Source organism: Antennarius striatus, chromosome 19 (assembly GCF_040054535.1).
Source record: "Antennarius striatus isolate MH-2024 chromosome 19, ASM4005453v1, whole genome shotgun sequence".
In the NCBI taxonomy this organism is placed as follows: Eukaryota; Metazoa; Chordata; class Actinopteri; order Lophiiformes; family Antennariidae; genus Antennarius; species Antennarius striatus.
The window spans coordinates 17,573,483-17,593,406 of NC_090794.1; the positions used below are offsets into that span (position 1 = coordinate 17,573,483).

Below are 19,924 nucleotides of genomic sequence, written 5' to 3' on the forward strand. Positions count from 1 at the left end.
CTTAACGAACGAGGAAAGAAAGTGATCAATTCACTTATATACATCTTATCAAACAATGCAATAGCAACTGATCTCAACTGCAGAATGATGTATTATATATACAGTGTATGTACAGTATAAATAAATTGCAATAATAACTGGCTGTAGCCAGACTAGACACACTCAGACCACCAGCTCCGTTCAGTCAAACCATCATTTACAGGTAGTCCTCGACATATGAACAGTTTGTTCTGAGAGCTTGTTCATAAGATGAATTGTTCGTAATTCATTATTTATTATATTTCAAACTATAATCACCATCTGAGGTCATTTAAGTATCATCACTACTCTAAATACTAAAATACCGTAATGTAACTTTACCATCTCTACCTCTGCTGAATGAATTTTCTCCTGGGGGGTGTAGAGGCTCAGCCCAGCTTTAATCCACTGAGATGTTCCACAACACTGACTTGAATGACGCGCTAAAGTCACTTGCTGCTCATCAAAAGTCAGACCCGCCCCTTTATGTTTGATAACTCTGTTTTATTTCATTACATTTTTCAGTTAACTCCACGAATAGTTAATGTTAAATAGAAAAACATTCAAAGTTCAACGTTAGCGTCAGTTAATGCTTCCAGACCGAAACCCGACCTGGCCAACATTGGTTCCTACATCATTTAGTTCCTACGGGACGACGACCCGTCAATAATAAAATATGAACTAACAGCAGGTGGTGACAGTTTTCTGACAGGTAGTCTATCGTCTACATCTCTGCTCTAACTTTCAACCTGACCTGAATTGTCTTCAGTCTCCATGTTGGTGAACGATGGTGAAAAGTCATTTTAACATTACGTGAAATCTGAATCTACGGAGATCTCCAGTAGTTGAACATGGCGGGTGTTGGATGTTTGTATCTTGAGTACTACCTGTATATAACTTATCTGTGAATGTACAGGTATATGACTGTACAATATATCTGATTTTATGTTGTTCTACTTGTGTTTGTGCTGCTGGTGTACAGTCTTACATTGGTTTCCCTGGTGCGTCTGCTGGGTCGCTGCAGAACGGTTCTTGAAACGTGGCCTCTGACATCTCCAGATCCAGAAGAGTGCTGAGGATCTCATCCCGACTTGGAGGGGACATGAGGGGCTTGAGAATGTGGGCTCCACTTCCTGCCCCCCGGGGCAGCTGGCTTGTCCTCACATGGGACAGTGAGCTGACGGAGCGTGGAGAGCTACTCGGTGTGGTGGACGTTAGCCCATCAATGCCTTCCAAAAACTCCCCGGTTGGGGAGCCTTCGTGGTCAACGAAGGACGCAGAAGTTAAAGGCAAAGGGTCAAAGACGGAAAAGAGCAAATCTTTTCTTTCACAGTGAAAGTCTTGAAAGGGGCTTAGTGTCTGGGCTTTACCTGAAGACAAGTCCCACTCTCTGTTCTTAACATTCTCAGAGTCGAGGAATGTCAGGTGGTTCAGTGCAGAACCCATAGTGTCCGGTCTATCAAACAGGTCAGGGCTGACGGGTCTTGCTTGTTGCCAGTCAGAACCTCTTTGTAGCTCCTCCCCTGAACCAAACAGCCTATCAAGTTTCTTCTCAATGCCTGGTACCTGGGCAGAAAGCGCTTCCTGACTGACGTCACTCAGGAACTTAATGGGTAAATTTTTATCAGTGAGGACAAACTGACTGCCACTGTATGGGCTCAAGAACTCCGTCTGGTCAATGGCATTTATATCAAAGTTATAGTTGTGTGGGAGCTCCGGTGATAAGCTGTTCTCTATGAAGTTGCCATTTTCTGGGTCCGACAGGAAGATGGGGCAATCGTCTGACATTTTGCCCTCCTGCTTCATTGACGGACTTGGTTGAGTGCTGCTTATCTTGCCCTTCTTTATTCTAGGCTTTTTATCCTTGGGAGTGGTGGATTTTGGGACCCTGAGTTTCCGAGGAGCAGTGGAAGGAGCACTTCTGGATTTAGCTGGTTTCGTTGACAAATCTGGAAGTGCTGTGGCCTGAGGTAAGGAACTGGAGTGACCTGCTGTACCGACCGCTTGTAAAGGAAGGGCTTGTCCTTGCTGCCTCCTTTGGAGAAGCTGCCTAAGGACAGCCAAACCAGATGGGGTGTCAGACACAGGAGGACCTTCCCCATTCTTGGGGCCTGAGAGTTGGGAGGTTGGTGCTACTTGGGCTTCTTTACCATTATCCAGCAAAGGTCTACCAACTGGGCAAGGTGGAGAAGAAGAGCATTCCTGTGAGGCCTCTGTCTTTACTACAGTGGTTTGGCAACCCTGCTGCTTCACCTGAACTGGTGCTGAAAAGCTTTGGTTCACCTCCATGATGGACGTCTCACAGTCCTCCACCTTTGGTTTCACAGGCTGAGACAAGAAGTCTGTTACAGACTCAGTGTTGGAACTGCCTTGGCTGTTGCTATCGCTCCTAACTGGCTGTTGGAATGGTGGGACGTCTTGAGAGGAACTCTCAGAAAGGGGAAGTTCATCCTCAGGCAGAAGGGGCTGGGAGCCGTCCTGATTCGTATCATGGCTTTTGGGGTTCTCGGTTTTCTTTTTGCGAGATTTCCTTTGTCTTGTGCATGGAGAACTCTTGACAACTTCTTCAGCTGTATCTTTAGTTGTCTTCCTCTGCCTCGGAGCAGCAACACCACTTTTTTTCAATTTGTCTTTTTTGGGGTCCTCTCGCTCTGGACGCTTCATAGCAGACTTGTTCACTTTCTTTTTAGTGTCTATAATTTTTTTAGGTTTGGCAGTTTGACGCTTATTTTGTTTTCGGGTGTTTGAAGTCGATGTGTGTGGCTTGTGAAAAACAGAACTAAGACAGGGATCACTCAGTGGATTTATCAGCTGCTCTGAACTCCTGGTTTCCATGAGATGGTCACTTGGAGACCAACAGCGTGGTGGTGTTGAGTCTGTAGGGCTGGGGGATCTATCGGAGAGATAGCCCAACTCTACCATGACATCAGTATATTCAACACCATGGTCATCCGCTAGCTCAAAGTAACATGGAGAAGGGGGTGGCAGAGAAGGTAGAACTTGGTTTCTCCGACTGCCTTTTATCCTTTTGACCCTTTCACACTTTTTGACCTGAGACTGGGAGGCATTGCAAACGGCTTTCTTATTCGTGGTGTAAACCTTTGCCTTTTTTTTGGGGTGTTTTTTGGCTTTTGGCTCGGTGATGGGAAACTTGACAGCAGTGGATTCTGGTACTTTGGGCCAAAAATCCTTAAGAGGCGCTAGTTTATTGAAATGCTTCACCTTGTCTGGCGTCAGCAGCACCGTCTGCTCCTCTACATTTACTTTAGACATCTTCACCAGCATATTTTTTTGTCCCTTGAACCTGTTGATGATAATATACTTGATGATGATAGGAGGTTCTTTCTTTCGACGTTTCTGGTGTTTTACTTCTTGTCCAATGAGGACATTCTTGTCCTTAATTCGTTCTTTCATGGAGCCTTGACTTTTACGAGTGGCCCCTGAATGCTCTGTATCCTCGCCGTCGTAGACCATCTTCCTTTTAGCTCTCAGGGTGTATTTACTACCAGGTAGTGCTGATGATTTAGTGCAGGTGAATTTAGCTGATAAATCTTGCAGTGGGTTTAACCTGTCCTCTGCCAAATCTATATCTTTTCCAGAAATATCAGAAACAGCGGTGGTAGTCAGCTCTGAAAGGACTTTTGTTTGTCCTTGTTCAGACTTTTTCTCACTTTCTGGCTTCTCTTTTGCAATTGTCTCTTCATCATTAGTTTGCTCATCTTTAATAAGTTGTTGCTCTTTAACTGTTTCAGGCTCATTAACCGGCCTATCCTCTAAAACTGGAGCCTCTGGTTCCATCAATGGACAAGTAGGTGTGATTAAAGTGAGGCCAGCACAAACCTGGCTATCAGCAGCAGAACTTTCATCCAACTTGTTTCTATGTCCAATTATTCCCAACCTTTTTTTATTCATTTTTAGCCTAGATCTGCGAGGCTGGGCCTGCCCTAGGTCACTGGAGGAATCAGGCATCTTCTTGCTCCCAGTTTTCTTCCTACTGAGGCAGTTGGAGAGGATGACGCTGGGGAAGAACTTGTAGTGTGCTTCCTGCTGGGCCACTATAGTCCTCTCGGTCTTGTTTTCCTGATAGTCCTCGTACCTGATTTTGAGTTCACCAACGTCACCCTCCTCACTGTCCTGGCCCATTTCTTCTTCCTGAGGATCAAGAAACTCATCTTCATCCATGGGTGATGGTGATGAGGAGATGTTCCTCAGGATGGGGCTTTTCCTGTCCTTCTGGCTTAGTTCCAGCTCTGTCTTTGCCGAACAATTTCTCATCTCCGAGTAACAAAGAGAGAAGGTCCTGTGGTTCTGAAGAATGGACAGACAATTTGTTTCTACATTCTTTATGCTGCCATACTTCTTCCTGTTTTTGGTGACGTTTCCATTTCCAAATGGGAAACTTTCAATATTTGTCTTTTCCAAAGCTATAGAAGTTTTCTTGTCATAGGGGTAGAGGGGCTGTATGTCCTCTTTGTCTACACAGATGGGGGACACCTCCGGGTGGGTGGCTATTTGGCAGGGAATGGGGTGTTTGACTGGTGGGATATACGGGATTTCTTTATTAACTCTGAACCCTGTTGAACATTCACTACCGCTGTCCTGGCTGTTTTTTGATTGAAAGTGCTTGTCAAGCGACTGATCAGTATCCAGCACATGAACTGGTCTGTGTTCAGGGTGGACAGTCTCCCTTGAGAAGGGACTCCTTTTCCTCAATATCTTCTCTGTGACTAAGAGAGAAGACTGTGTCCTGGAGCCGCTGTCTGTCAAGGATGAATCTACAGATGCAAAAGAAGACAAGTAGATGCTCAAAATATACTAGCAGCAAGGAGTGGCTTAAAATATCTAATTCTCTTACATCCTGGTTTCTCTTCATGTCACCCTGAGTTGAGCAGGAGAAAGCTAACAAATTAAGTAATGCACAGTACTTTCCGCACAATAAGGCGCACCTAAACTCTTTAAATTAGATTTTTTTCTCTATGTCTACTTCGTTCAGTCTACATACAGTATGTGGTTGAAACACTGGAGGAAGTGGGAGTTGTACAGAAGCTGTTCACATTCATAAAGGTCAATCAACTGGTGTAGCATAGGACGGTTTGTAAATACAAAGCAGGAGCAACAAATCCAAGGTCAAGTAACCATTGCAACACAAAACACTGACGTACTGTACCTCTGACCTGATCGATGGACACCAGTCAGCTTTATTTTCGATGTGTGATCTATCATATGGATTTAAAGTACAGTAGAACCTTGAGATACGAGCTGCTGGACATGCAAGTATTTAGAGATACGAGCCGTCGCTCTGTCCAAACAGATGGCCAAGTCAGTTTTGGCAGTAAGAACTTGATTGTGTAAAAGCGGATAGACGGGATACACACACACACACACACACACACACACACACACACACACACACACACACACACACACACACACACACACACACACACACTCGTACACACAAACGTGTACCTGTGAGGTACAAAAGAGTTATGGTATATGAGTACAGTGCTGTTTCCCCACTGATCTTATACTTTGCACTGACGTACTGAGAATCAAATGACAGAATTCCCGTTTTGGCTGCCGGTCATTCTGCTGCTGCTCCTGAGTCTTTATTTCAGTTATTGATAAAGTATAACACTTCCATTACAAATGTTGTCTGAGTCACAAAACGGATTGAACTGGTATCTCTAGGTTCTACTGTTTCTTGTCCACTTTGTTGGTCTTGTCGATCGATCTAGTTGTTCCTCACACTCACGTACAGGTACGTTAAAATTTTGCTTCTCATTTACCAATTTAAATAAGAATCACCACAACCAAGTGTAGGTTCATTCACGGAACATGATGCTCTGTATAATAAATCTTCTACTTCTTTGAGGTTAAGTGTGTTCCTCATGAAAAGCCGTTTGTAACAGCTTCATATAGAAGGGAGGTCAACACGCACAAAGGTGACCACAGAGGTGTGAACAAGTGAACATGTTTTGCTGCGTGCAGCCTAGAGCTGGTGTGTGATCGGCCCCCAGCAAACTCATTTCAGAAAGAGACGACTCACCACTGCCTTCATCTGCAGCCCCGTCGAGCTGGGAGATTGACAGGTTAGCGAACAGAGAGTTATTACCACTCCACTCCATGTCTTCATCAGAAGACTCCTGCTGCTCATCACTGAAGCCGTCCTCTGGCTCTTTCACACCAGATCTGAATACAGAGAGGACAGAGCGCCCATTAAAAACGCTGTAACCCTAACCCATCCCTCTGAACTCCACCTCCAGCTGACAGCTGGGTGTGTGCTGGCTTCACCTCCATTCTAATACATTGTGTTGTATTCAGTGAATGGTGCTGTTATACCCAAAACATTCAATATTTTGTATCTTTCCAAAAAGTTGCTTTTCTATTCTGCTTAAATGAAGATATTTTAAAATATGCATTTGTTTTTTTGCCAACAAATCTGTTCGGAGTTGGTAACAGACTAAACCAATAGGTTCTTTATTTCTGACAGGTCTGAATGACATTAACAGTTAGAATAATAGATTACATTGTTAGATTCCTACCAGGTCTGCTCTGCTTAACATCAGTCTGTTTTCAGCTGGCTGTTTTAGAAGTTTCATTTTCACCAACGTTGGATTGCATTGATTCTTTATCGTTATTACAGCCAAAGGCTACACCTACGCAAACCAATGCTTTTCCAACTGCAATTTAATTATCAAAAAGACACATTCTTTTGAGTGTGCAGGCACAAGCAGTCAGCTAAAAGGAAGAACGACATGTAAGAATAAGAAGAATACCAGTTGTAGTTATAAAATCCCTCCAATGAACGACCTAAAAACACAATCTGAGCAAAAACTCAACAAAAATCATCAATATTAACAGCAAAGAAGACATTTCTGTTTCAGAATACTTACATTTTGTTTATCTCAGTTTACCAGAACAAGTTTTGGGGACAGATCTTTCTCCTTTTATTTTTAAATTAAGCTGTTTTTGATGCAGATAACAGCGCCTGAGGGCAGAACATAACGTCTGTGTTCTAATATGTCAGAGACAAACGAACCCCGCTAAGGACGAACTCTCTGGAGGTTCATCGTCCCACCGCTGCGACATGGTCACACTGAGCTCAGCCTCTTCCTCGTCCAGCTCTGGGCCGGCCTCCTCCTCGTCGCTGTTGCAGTGGTAGCTCCTGGCACCAGGAAGTGACTGGGACTGGGAATTCTGCCTAATGGGTGTCCTGCAGAAACCGTCGTCCTCCAGGCCCGCCAGTAAATCAATGATGGCGCGGTCTTGGCTGCTGTCTGCGTGAGCAACAAAACATTTAGAAGGCATTACATCAATTGGTCGGAAAAAACACCAAATGAACGTAATAAATTGGCCTTTGATTCTTTTTATACTTTTCATTCATAGGCTATTAGCAGAGTCACATCGTAGAAGACGTATTTTAAGCAAATACAGGATTTTCCAGACTATAAGGCGCACTTTCAACAAACGGTATAATTTTAAAACATTTTCATATATAAGGCGCCGGACAATAAGGCGCACTGCTGGTTTTTGAGAAAATGAAAGGCTTTTAGGTGCGCCTATACTTTACCTAGCAGGGGTGAGTGGTTGGATGTCTGGGAGAGTGGGAGGAAGGTGGAACTGTTCTCCAGGAGGGTGAGGATGGCCTCTTCATCAACAACAGGCTCCTCTGGGATTTTATTTCTACTCGTCGTGGAGTCTGAGGAGATGTGAGACGGGTGGGGAGAAAAAACACATGTAGAGTCAGAGCCTTTAGCTTGACTCTACATACTCATGTCCATGAGTCTGTTTGACAGTGGTAATAGTTGAAGGCGCTCCTCACCTGGTTGTGAGTCCCTGTGCACCTCCACAGAACTAGCAGGGATGGATGCCAGACCCTCAGCGCTCAGGGGGTCAGGATGGATCGTAAAGTCACCCGAGGAAGCTTCACGCTCCTCCTCATCACCCACAGACAAACTTTGTGTGCTAAGCAGAGAGACAGAAAGAACCGTCACGACTGGCGTCGTTAAACATTTTAGAATTAATTTTCTACGTAGAGGTTCTCTCTGAGGATCCAGAGTCGGAGGTAAGTAGGACCTTCTGGCATCAGACATGTTTCATTAGCATCTCTTTAGTGTGTGTCTTCATCAGAGCGAGTGTTCTGTTTACTGTATGTAAACACACACACACACACACACAAACACACACACACACACACACACACACACACACACACACACACACACACACTCTGCATACAATGGCTTTATGTGTGGACACTGTCTCTTGTCTAGGTCGTTTTGTGTGTGTGTGTGTGTGTGTGTGTGTGTGTGTGTGTGTGTGTGTGTGTGTGTGTGTGTGTGAGTGTGTGTGTGTGTGAGTGTGAGCATATTAGAGTGTGTACATGTGTGGTGGAAAGGGAATATGAATGGAAAACGGGCATGCGGCCAACTTGGGCTTTGTAACCCTCCAGACAGCTCTCAGCTACAAACTGCCCATCACGCTCCCTTACCCACGCTGCTCTGCTGCATCGCCTAGCAACTCATCGCTAAAGTGACACTGAAATATTAAAATGTAGACCAGTCAGGCAGCCACCTCTCGCAAGCGGAACAAATTTCACAGGAGCAGTCCTGATGGAGAAAATAATTCCAGCTGTTGCTCCAGAACGAATGCAAACTATGAAAGAATATTTTTTTGGAGGAAACTGCACAGACTTGAAGATTAGAGTCTTGAGCTCTTGAAGTTTTCAACCCACATCCAGCGTGAGAAACTGAATATGCAACGCCCTCGAGCTCCGACTCAAACCCCCTGTTGCTCCAGCGGCACGTTCAGCTTTCAACTTTAGACACTTTGGTATAAAGCGAGCTGCAAACGTTGGGTCGGACCGGTGAAGCTGCACAGATCTACTTGTGATCCCGGCATCCCAGAGACGGAGGCTGACAAAAACCACCATCTATTCACTGCATCTACTTTCACTTCACAGAGGCTCCCTGCTCCAGTGATCACGTATGATTGTGAGAACCGATAAACGAGGATCCTCTGAGTTCTCCTGCATTTCAGAGCACAGCGAAAGAGATTTTTACTGCAGTCTCATTGTCATTCAGAGACTTTGTTCTGTGGGGCTGTGTGAAGAGCGGCCTCCTGAGAGTCGGTGCGCTCGTGCCGCTGTCTGGCTGCCTCTTAATTAGTCTGCAAGCTAACGACTTCAGAAGCAACAAGGGAGGAAGCCTGGCAGGCGTCGTACGATTACCGCAGCGATTAACACATTTTGCTATCGAGGCCACGCCCCCCCCCCCCTCGCTGTCCGTACCCACAATGCTTCGCTGAGCTTGAGTGATGCAGGAAGATGAGGAGACAGAGGGAACACGCCATCTGACAATCAGGTTCTTCACTTCCTCCTTTTTATCATTATATGAGAATATCAGATTAATAAAATGTTTGAATCTGGATCGTTTATAACATTTAAATCAGGAACACTTGTGTGATGACTATCAAAAGCCTGGGAAAGATTTTCCAAAAGAACAAACTTGATTTGCAGCAAAGGTTTTGGTAACTGATCATCATTTTTATCGCTTTAAAAAACAAACAAACTGTCTATTGTTTGCAGCTTGTGGTTTCTCCAAGAAGTATTTCATCATGTGAGAGTTCAGAGTAAGATTCCATTTTCCTCCTAATATAAAACACCAGAAAATAATGAAGTAAAACGCACAAATAAACCACCGATAAAATGCTAGTCAATGCAGGTGTCGGCTGGTTTTGGCTCAGCCAGCTGGTAACAAATGATTCATGGTTTCAGTTTCTTCAGCTTGTCCTAGTTCAGGGGTCGGCAGAGCTCTTTGAGTGTTAAGATCACCGACACCCGTCCGATGTCTACATTATGATCACATTTTGACGACAAACTGAAAGCGCTGCTAAAAGCTCTTGGATTCACAACTTGATCCCAATCTGCCCCAAAGCTCATCATATTTTCCCATTTCAAAGTCCAGCTCTGTAGGTTTTGAGCAATCCTGCTAAAAAAACCAACAAACAAGCTTCACCTCCCACCTCTCACGCTCACAAAGTTCAAAAAAGACGATCAGATGTATTTCAGATACAACGTTTGCTGGTTGCTTGTGCGACAAAAAATAAAAGACTGTATGTAAGACTGTATGTAAATCTATTTAAGTGTAAAAAGTAGAAAGTGGGAAAAAACCCCAGCAAAACCTGCAGAGCCAAGGAAATGTCAGAAATGCAACAGCAGCAGTGGTGCATTGTGGGGTTAAGACAGACAGCGACTGATCAGTCGAGTCCTGCTCGACAGCAAAAAGCACACACTGATCCCTGATTCCCGTCTGATATCAGAGGTGGGGGGTGAATAGACGCCATCTGGATTCAATGCAGAGGCACGCTCCGCTGCTCAGCCAACTGTACCTCAATTTAGAGCAGGAAATACCTTCTGCCTGTACACACTCCAAAGGAGGGGGAACACTTCACCTCCCCGAAGTAATTTCAACCTCTCCTTCCCTGGTATCTGCGCTGCACTCTCTCTAATACAGAAATTGTGTCCAAATTTGTCCTGAATTGTCTGCTGAGCCCGTCCAACCGTCACCGCAAGAAGAAAAAAAATCAGAGGAAGGGCTGAGAACTCACACGTCAAAGTCGTTCTCCTTCAGGATCTCCTTGAATCGCTTCATGAAGACTTTTTCACTGTCCGTTAAGGTGACAAATCCACGATCTGGAAAACATCACAGAAGGTTTCAGTCGTTCATCGCTGCTCTGACATCCACAAGGTTTTTAATACTTCAAATCCTTTCCTTCAGCTAAAATACTGCAGCGGTTCTACTTCTCTACTTCTCTGGCAGTGATTTGTTATTTTTGCTGTTGGATGTTGCTAAATCTTAAGAATAAAAAAAAGAATTGGGTGCGACATAAACCAGAATCTTTCCAAATTAGTCATATTTTCTTTGCAAATTTTTGTGAAAACCTGGAAATTTAATTTCCATTCTTCAGACTTTTTGGATCTGGAAATCTGGTGTGCGTTCACTTCCTTCAAACCAAGCATCAGACTGCAGCACATTATGTGATTATCCATCCCTCTGTTTCCGTAACAGCCTCTGGTGTCTGCCAAAGAACAAGGTCCAGTCATTTAAAGGTCTCGTTTGTGGTTAAAAGACAAAGACATGTCACTGCTCACACGGGCAGTTCTGGGAATGAAGATACCCTGGCTTGTGTGGGTAATGGAAAACTATAAAGGAACAGGCCTCAGTGACTAAAGTCATACAGATGTCCTAGACAGCTAACAAGGAGCTTAACATGATGAAACAATAGTCAACCCACAAAGAACAGACATATCTGTGGCGCCACTAAAATGAGAAAAGTTAAAATGACACCGTTTCTAAAAACTGCACTTAACGTAAAGAAGAAAATCTTTAGCGGATTGAAAAACTGCACCAAAATGAAAACCCTTCCAGCCAATGAGAGCCGTGAAACACGACCGCAGTCGGACTTTAAATGTGTTGGAAATTAATTTCCTTTCCTGATGTTATGATGTGGGTGATGTTATCCTCTGCTCGCTCACTCACTGTCTAATTCTTATGCACAGGATCTCCAACATCTATCTCACACTCTTCCTCTCTCTCGATTCCAACTGGTCCAAACAGAGGCCCCGCCCCCTTGATCTGCTCAAGGTTTCTACCTGTTAAAAGACAGTTTTGTCCTCACAACCGTCTCCATGTTCTGCTTCAAGCAGAGTTGTGGGGTCTAGACCTGCTCTTCTGGAAACGTCTTCATTGTTGGTTGATTTTTTTCTCTCCTGCTACTTCACATTATCAGCTGGTCATCAGCTATCATCTTCAGTATCAGCTAATACCAATAACATGAATTCACCATTTTAAGGTCAATACTCCATCAGTGTTCAATAAATTAAAAAATGTTGTGCAAATACATAAATGTAATGTAAATCCAGGATATCTATGCAGCAGGAAAAAAGGAGGGGTAGTTAGATGTAGATTTATTGATGGACCTGACTAGTGTTAACATTGGATCAGCTGATTGAATTACAGATGATTCTGTTGTTCACGGGGAAGCCAGAACCAAACTGGGTTAACAGGAGTTCCAGTTGCAGCTGCACTCAGAGCAGGATGGTAGTAAATGAAAGCATGAAAACAGGGACTCCCACTGGATTTTCTCACCTTGTGAGTCAGGGGCTTCTACCTGGGAGGTCTGGTTCTTCTCTCTCCTCCTCTGCTTCTCATCCTCCCAGATGGCCTGCAGACCAGGGTTCCTGCCAATCTGATCTGGACAGAGTCACAACAGTTTCAGCTCGCGATGCTCCCATAATTCACTGTTAACTCATCCGAGCAGGTCGTGTTTTCACCAGCAGCTGTCAGTTTGGCCGTTAGCAGCATCACAGAGACGACTTGATGATTTTAATGAAACTTGCTGGGAGGTCTGAAAATTTTTCTCTTTTACTTCAACATCTGAACATTTCTTTTTACAGCATTTTGAATCCAGGATGCATAAACTACTCAGTGTCTGTCCACGAAACTTGTCAGGTTGAGAATTGGGATTAGGGTTAAGCTTATTGAAAGGTTCTGTTGGCTCCTGGCAGGGGAATGTGCTCCACTTCCACGTACGACAACAGCTTTTATGGCAAGCCAAGCTGATGACTCACACAAGAAACCTATTCTATGTAACTCCAACATTACAGTTTTCTACACTGGTATAGAGCAGATGGAAAACTATGAGTCACAGAGTCCTAGAGTGACCCCAGCTTTCCTTTTTTTCATGCTAACACAGATGCTAGCGGTGCTTTGTGCTGCTGTTCCCTGCACTATCTAAATAATGAATCAGTGAATAGTAACAGCCTCCATGCGACTACTGACTTTAATGTTAACGCAGCTGGCTGTGCCGGGGTAAGCTGAGGCCTTCATCCTGACAGGAACATGAACTGAGCTGCATTAACGCCACTGAGAATTTACTGAGTGGAGAAGTGTTGAACTCAGAAAGCAGGTTTATCTGGGCAAACACATCTAAAAAGGAAAAATGATGTCCAAACACACCTAAAAATGTGCTATTTGTTTAATAGTCTTCATTAAAATCACACCTGATTCATTTTTGTTCTCAATGTGTGATGATTCTTCTGTAAATTAAAACAGAAATACAAAAAAAAAATCTTTAAATATTGAAAACAAGACTAAAGAATAAACCAGAGCCAACAGAAGTGTGGGCATCTCAGTGGATCTCTTCCTCTCTTTGCTCCCCCGTGACGGGGACTGTTAAGTCAGAAATACCCGGTTCATGTTCAGGGTTCCCCACGGATTCGACGGGGACCAGAGGGGGGCTCCCCCGGTGTCGGTGTGGGCTACAACCCCACAGGAGGTGGAGGATGACTTAAAGAAGTCTTACTTTCGATCTCCAGGCGGTTGAGGACGTCTACAGCCACAGCGTCGACCTCCAGCTCACAGGTGCTCTGCCTCTCCACCCCCTCCAGGACCAAAGAGCTGCAGCAGACACACAACAGCAAGTCTTGAAGATCCTTCAAATATTTTCAGCGCATCAAGGATTCTGTTGTACTATAAACTAATCACTTATGATGTATGAAAATGAAAGAATGCGTTTTTGGTAGGTCATCTTATTTTTGAGAGCATAATTTAGACAATTAAAAGAAGAAGCAATGAAAAATATAATCTAAAAGGTCCATTTATAGATGTAAATATATAAAAAATATTTGTCAAATGTTAAAATTAGAAAAAGAAAATGCGTTACGGTGGAATCAGTGGCTGACGACTCCTGAAAAGAAAATGTTCAGCTTTACTTTCAGGAATGTGATCTGACGCGGCGCCGCTGTGACGGACTCACCAGGGTATGGCATTCTCCTCCCAGCGGACAAAGGTGCCCCCCAGGGTGCTGTCATTGGGCTTGGACGTACAGGGGCTCTTCCAGGGGCTGATGCTGGGACGACTATGGGGGGTTTGTTTGTCTGGGGACACTGCTGCACCGTCTGGAAAACACACAGAGGAATACAGTAGATCAACTACTGCCAGCTCTGAACCACGAAGCAAAGCAGATGAGAAAAAAAGAAAAACAGTTATCACTTGATTTTAAAAAAATGTCTATACACATTACTGTACTGGGTTTTGTCTAAGCCTGACTGACTGCTCAGGTTCTGGTCTAGCTGGACTTCTTTTTAACAACCTCAACATTTTTTTTAGTTAATATTATAAACTACAAATAAAATTTGTAGTTTTTAATATTAAAAAAACTACAAGTAAACTTCTTGAAACAATGCAGTATGTTTGGGTTCAGGTTAGTACAGAACACCTCCCATCCTTCAGGGTCTGAACTGTAACGCAGAATGTTTTTAGGAGCTGCTAGACAGACAAGCTTGAAGACAGAAGTGGAAACAAGCTGGGGATTATAATTTATATGTATAAGTATATATAGTGTCTCTATGCAGGTACAATGAGGCAGCCTTGGAAGCATGTTTCTGTATTGGGGGTGCACATTCCACTGGTTGACACTGACTGCTCTGGATGTGAGTGTTAAATCTATGGACTGGACTTCAGAAACCATTAAGGGTTTTATTCATCTCAAACCGGCCCATTTTACCAGTTCAGCCTCTTTAATCACGTCTGCACTTGATCCCAGATTAAGGGTCCGCTTTCAACATTGACCTTGAGGAGAGACTGAAATGTTAACAGGTGTGGCCCTTTATCCCAGCATTTCAGTTTCTAGGGCCCTCTTTCCATTGAGTGCATCGGAAGAAAGGTGGATCAAAAATACCAGCCTCCTTTTGTTGGAGTCGAGCCGAGCGTGAGGATTCTGAAAAGAAAACCAAAAAACTTTCTTAAAATAAAGTGTGGAATTTCCTGTCCCACATCATTAATGCCCCCACCGGGTATGGAGGGGGGGCAGGATGTTTTCTGAGAGTGTGGGCATAGAGGCGTGATTAGAAGAAGTGAGATGAGATTAGGACTAAGAGGTGATCAAACAGAGAGAGAATTCAGGGGTTCAGTCTCCGTATGGAGGAAGTAAGTGGAGTTGGGGTCACGAGGGTCAGGTTCACCAGAGGTCTGAGGAGGAGGCTCTTGTGTTGCTGAAAGCTTTATCCCAAAACAGACATCTAACGACTGTTTGTGGACCTGCTGTGGCTGGTACCGCATGGAAACTCTGAGCAATACCCGTGTTTATTGGATAAAGACATCAGCTTCAATCACTTTACCGAGGTTCTCAGTGGCTCGAAACACATCCTCACTAGACAGGCCGACTGAGAGCGAGCGGCACGAGAGGACAGACCGCAAACAGGATGTCATCTGGTGATGTGTGGAGTGGATCACATACGCAGCCATGTTGGAGCGATAAAATAGATAAAATCTAGCAAATATCTTCAGTAAAGTAAAAAGAACATTTACAGTATTTTCCGCACTATAAGGCGCACTGGATTATAAGGCGCACCTTCAATGAACGACCCATTTTAAACAGTTTTCATTTATAAGGCGCACCTTCAACGAACAGATTATTTTAAAACTGCTTTTAGGTGCGCCTTATAGTGCGTAAAATACCGTACAATCTAATGCAGGGAAGTGGAAGTAGCATAAGATGTAGATATTAAATCTTTGACTACTAATCATCTCATGCTGCTAGGAACTACAGCACTGGTAACACGGAAAAATAAAAATGAAGTTGGCGTCATTTTACTCCTCTTTACATCTGTCTGCCACAAATATCGGAATCATAAAATCACTAGTGACTCATTAAAAACACATGATATCATGTTACTGCACAATAAATAGACTCCGCGATGCACTGGTCCTGAGCATCTTCAGTTCATTCTGGAGACAAGTTGATTTAACTTACATCGTTTTTCTGATTTACGTTGCCTCTCCTGGAACGAGCTAACGACTTCAGACAAGGTTTACCTGTGAACTGTTTCTATGACATAGGGTCAGTTATAGCGGCTCAGAGGGTACCAGCAGTGCAAGTAGAGGAGAATCTTGACGTCAGAAACAACAAACTGTCACTAAAATTTTTTACATAATGCTAGTGCATGCTTGTCTAATTTGAGCTAACTCCAGCAGCACATGCTACAGGTCACAACAGACCAATCCAGGCCTCTGGCTCCTGCAGAAACTTTAATGTCTTGCAGTACTTTTGCGATTGTAGAGGAGACAAATCCAGATTTTTTTAATCCTGAGCCTAAACAAATCCAAAACCTGCCAGACAGCTTCTCCCAACTCATACATTATTTCTCATGAGCTGCTGCACGTAGTCACTGCAGTGCAGGTTAAACCTGGTGAAGATGCAGAAAGCAGCAGCTTTCACACCGCCTGTTCGTGTTGGGATTTCTCCACCTCCGCTGTGCCTCACTGTTCCTTATCAACATCACTAAAACACAATGAGGGCGTCCGTTCGGCTCCATCTCTGAGCTGACAGCAGATGCTGTGTCACTGTTTGTATAGGGGGAGTGTGTCGTCCGGGTGGAGGGTCGGACAGGGGTGCCATCACCTGCAACCAGGAGAAAAAGCTAGCAGCAGTTAGCTGTAGACTCAAAAAAGAAACAAACTCTGTAACAAATGCAAATTTGGGAGAAAGGGCAAAGTCCGAGCAGAGGATGAGATCGTCAGCCACACGACGGAGCACACATCATTATGTCTGCCACGCTGTTTTGATGCCAGACACATATTTAAAAAGGTCAGGAGATGCTGACCCGTCCCGTTTTGACTGCAGAATGCCGGCATGCTATCTGGAGTTACGCAGCTGTCGGTTTGCTCGGTAAAGGCAAGTCTTTGTTGCAGCACTAGTGTGCAATCTGTGACAAGGTCTAGCAGGAGCCTTGAGACCGAATGGCTGTTGTTCACACTCCGTATCTTCCTGATACTGATACTTCAACAATTGTCAGAAGGCAGTGGGCTTCAACCGCGTATTGTCAACGTCAAGGTCAGTTTTATTGTCAAGTGTACCATATATATACACGACATACAGCACAGATGAAATTGCAGTCCTCTCTGACCTACGGTAGACAGGCGGTACAACACAGGCAGTACAACACAGGCAGTACAACAGACAGCACAGCACAAAGTACAAGATGAAACACAAAGGGATGGTAAACATCTCTATACACTCTCTAATCCCGTAGGCGGAGTGACGTGTGCGCAGTCCCTGAGTACTGGATTTGTCCCTTCAGCAACAAAAATAAGTGATTTATTTAGATGGTTTAAAGTACAGTATTTTCCACACTATAAGGCACAACTAAAAGCCTTTAATTTTCTCAAAAACCGGCAGTGTGCCTTATATATGAAAACGTTTTGAAAGTAGCCTATTCATGGAGGGTGCACCTTATAATCCAGGGCGTCTTATTTTGCGAAAAATACTGTAGATGAATCACCTCATATATAAATATATAGAGGGGCAGTTGTAGATTAGGTTGTCCACTGCTTCCCTTGGATTAAATAAATACAGAAAAACAGGAAATGAGGGTGAAGAAAAGTGAGTAAAAAGAAGTGAAAAAAAAAAGCAAAGATCACAAGACAAGCGTGCAACAAGAAAATGAAACGGATAGCGAGAGGACGACAGAGGCGTCCTGAGATCAGCACTAATTCAATCCGACACAGAGCGTGGCGGCCGCTCTTCATCCCTGCTGAGCCAATGGGAAGACTGCAGTGAGCAAAGGTGAACGTGGCCACAGCCACACAGACAGCAATACGTCCTCTCTGTCATCGTCCCCCTCAACCTCCCTTCCCCTGAGGAACCTGACTAGGAAAATATCACTTCCAATTATGTTTTATCTTCACCAAGGTGCTAAAGGTTTCACCGGTAGATTGGTTTATTAGCAGAAATGTGCAAAAACAGGGAGCTTTTTATTTCCATAATGAAACAGCAGCCGGTACACGGCGCTCTTTACCTTGCTTGTGGCCCAAGCGGAACTTGACAGCTGCCAGGTTAATCAGGTTCATGCCATACAGATTGTAGTCGATGAAGAGCTGCAGCAGGTAGGGGATGTGGCCCTCGTGGGGCTGGTAACTCTTGTTCATCACTGCTCCGCTCTGCAACAGCTCACACACCCTGCAACAAAACAGTTCGAACATGATCAAGCACAAATGCATGCAGAGAAACGTCCATCAGCTAACAGGAACCAGGACGGTGAAGTGAGAAGATGTTTTATCCATGAAATCCAGGGTTTATAACAACAAGTTAGTCTGTGGCCGGCATGGGGCGTTTCTTCATAAAAACGTCCACCCGGCGACGTCTTGTCTGCTTAGATTGCCCTGATTTGCATTCAATCAACTTTTCAAGCTTCTATGACTCCACTTATCAGGAAACTCATCTAGCAGACGATCACTGAAACGTGAAAAAGCAATCTGAGATTGAAAAGCGACTGCTTGAGGCCCATATGCTACCTGCTCATGACCAAACATCAGCATGTGAGTGCAGACAAGAAACAACTCTGTGTTGTGTGAGGGTGGGGGTTTGTTGCTGCTGGTACGGCTAAAAACATGCACAAATATTATCGATCTGATGTCCTGGTGATGCATATGTGTTTGATTTAAATGAAGTGATGTTAAAGGTCAAATTAAAGGATTGACTGAAGACGGCTGTCAGCATCATACAGTTGTCGCTACGCTACGAGGCAGCGGCGTGGACAGACCAGATTCCACCAGAGTCGACAAAATGTACTCTATTTTCAGCAGCTTTCACATTATCAGCTCAAAACACATCCCTACGAACGTGTGCTGCCTGTCTCTGAACAGCAGATACAGGCAGTCAGATACAGGCAGTCAGACCAGCGGTCTGCAGCCACGTGCTGCAATCAGTGTAATGTTAGAGTGGAGAGAACACAGCCCTGTCATTTGATTTTAAAGGAACCAGCCCGTCGTCACTCTGGGGTCGCCAGCACTGGGCCGTGGTCGCTCATCTGGTAGGAACAGTCATCAAACAAACCCAAACACACGTCAGGTTCCTCTGAGACGTGATGGCTGTATTCACACGAGGACCCACGATGCCGCGAGAGTTGTACGTTCAAACCGATCTGCATCTGACGGGCCTTTAAAGACGTCCATGTGGTAGGTAAGCAAACGACACCACCAAAAATGTGAACACGCCTGTTCTCTGATTCCTGACGGGTTCTGGGCCAAAGAGACACAGAATAACGTCTTTAAATACTGTGTTGATTTCAGTTCTGTGCTCTTTAAAACAATAAAAGGTATTCCATTCATTTCAACGGGAAAGGGAAGACTTGCTTTCAAGAGCTGTCACTCCATCTCTTCACTCTCTGCTTCTTCCTCATCTTCTTCCTCCAGCATCGGTCTCAATCCATTGTCCCTACTCTTCCTCAGTGTGAGCCTTCATCCTCCCTCTCTCTCTCCCTCCTACTGTGTGACGGAGCTGCTCTGTGCCAACGACCCCCCACATGCACACAAATACACACAAACACACACTCAACCAATCAATTTGTACAACTGAATGCAATCGATTTCAGTTTAGTGAGCGGGCGGAGTCACATGCACGCAGTCCGCCGTTCAGTCACGGCTAACAACTGGAGTGAGGGATGATCCGTATTCAAACAGAAACGCATCGATCTGCAGTGACCTTACCTTCTGACCATCTGAGGATTGTACAGATAGATCTTCATGAAGTGCTTTTCCTTAGCGTGGTAACCATAGAAAGGCCTGGAAGAAGAACACCACACTGAGAACACACCGTTTCTGCACCCATCATCATCTCAGCTGTGTTGGTATGAACAGGAGTGTCTTACATGCCGGAGACCAGCACCACCTTAAAGACGTGCTGGGCGCTGGAGGCTGGGTTTCCCATGGCGACGTTGAGAGCTCGGTCGATGCTGAAAGCCACCTGGCGCAGGTGGCGCTCCGGCTGCTGGCCGTAGCCATCGTACGGGACGTAGACGTAAGGGAACACGCCGTGGAGGTGGAGACACGTCTTCTGGCCT

At 44.6% G+C, this 19,924-nt stretch overlaps 1 protein-coding gene across 1 annotated transcript in view; it reads right to left on the reverse strand.

Annotated features, from left to right (window-relative positions):
- The window catches only part of rev3l (REV3 like, DNA directed polymerase zeta catalytic subunit), a 52,548-nt gene that overhangs the window by 11,218 nt on the left and 21,406 nt on the right, over window positions 1-19,924 (reverse strand). The window contains exons 2-13 of the mRNA XM_068343161.1: window positions 19,733-19,922; window positions 19,572-19,646; window positions 17,882-18,042; window positions 13,840-13,981; window positions 13,387-13,481; window positions 12,171-12,275; window positions 10,630-10,714; window positions 7,844-7,986; window positions 7,592-7,720; window positions 7,061-7,298; window positions 6,068-6,210; window positions 1,007-4,793 (exon numbers count right to left, since the gene is read on the reverse strand). Coding sequence (XP_068199262.1) covers window positions 1,007-4,793; window positions 6,068-6,210; window positions 7,061-7,298; window positions 7,592-7,720; window positions 7,844-7,986; window positions 10,630-10,714; window positions 12,171-12,275; window positions 13,387-13,481; window positions 13,840-13,981; window positions 17,882-18,042; window positions 19,572-19,646; window positions 19,733-19,922 — 5,293 coding nt within the window. The remainder of the gene's footprint in view (window positions 1-1,006; window positions 4,794-6,067; window positions 6,211-7,060; window positions 7,299-7,591; window positions 7,721-7,843; window positions 7,987-10,629; window positions 10,715-12,170; window positions 12,276-13,386; window positions 13,482-13,839; window positions 13,982-17,881; window positions 18,043-19,571; window positions 19,647-19,732; window positions 19,923-19,924) is intronic.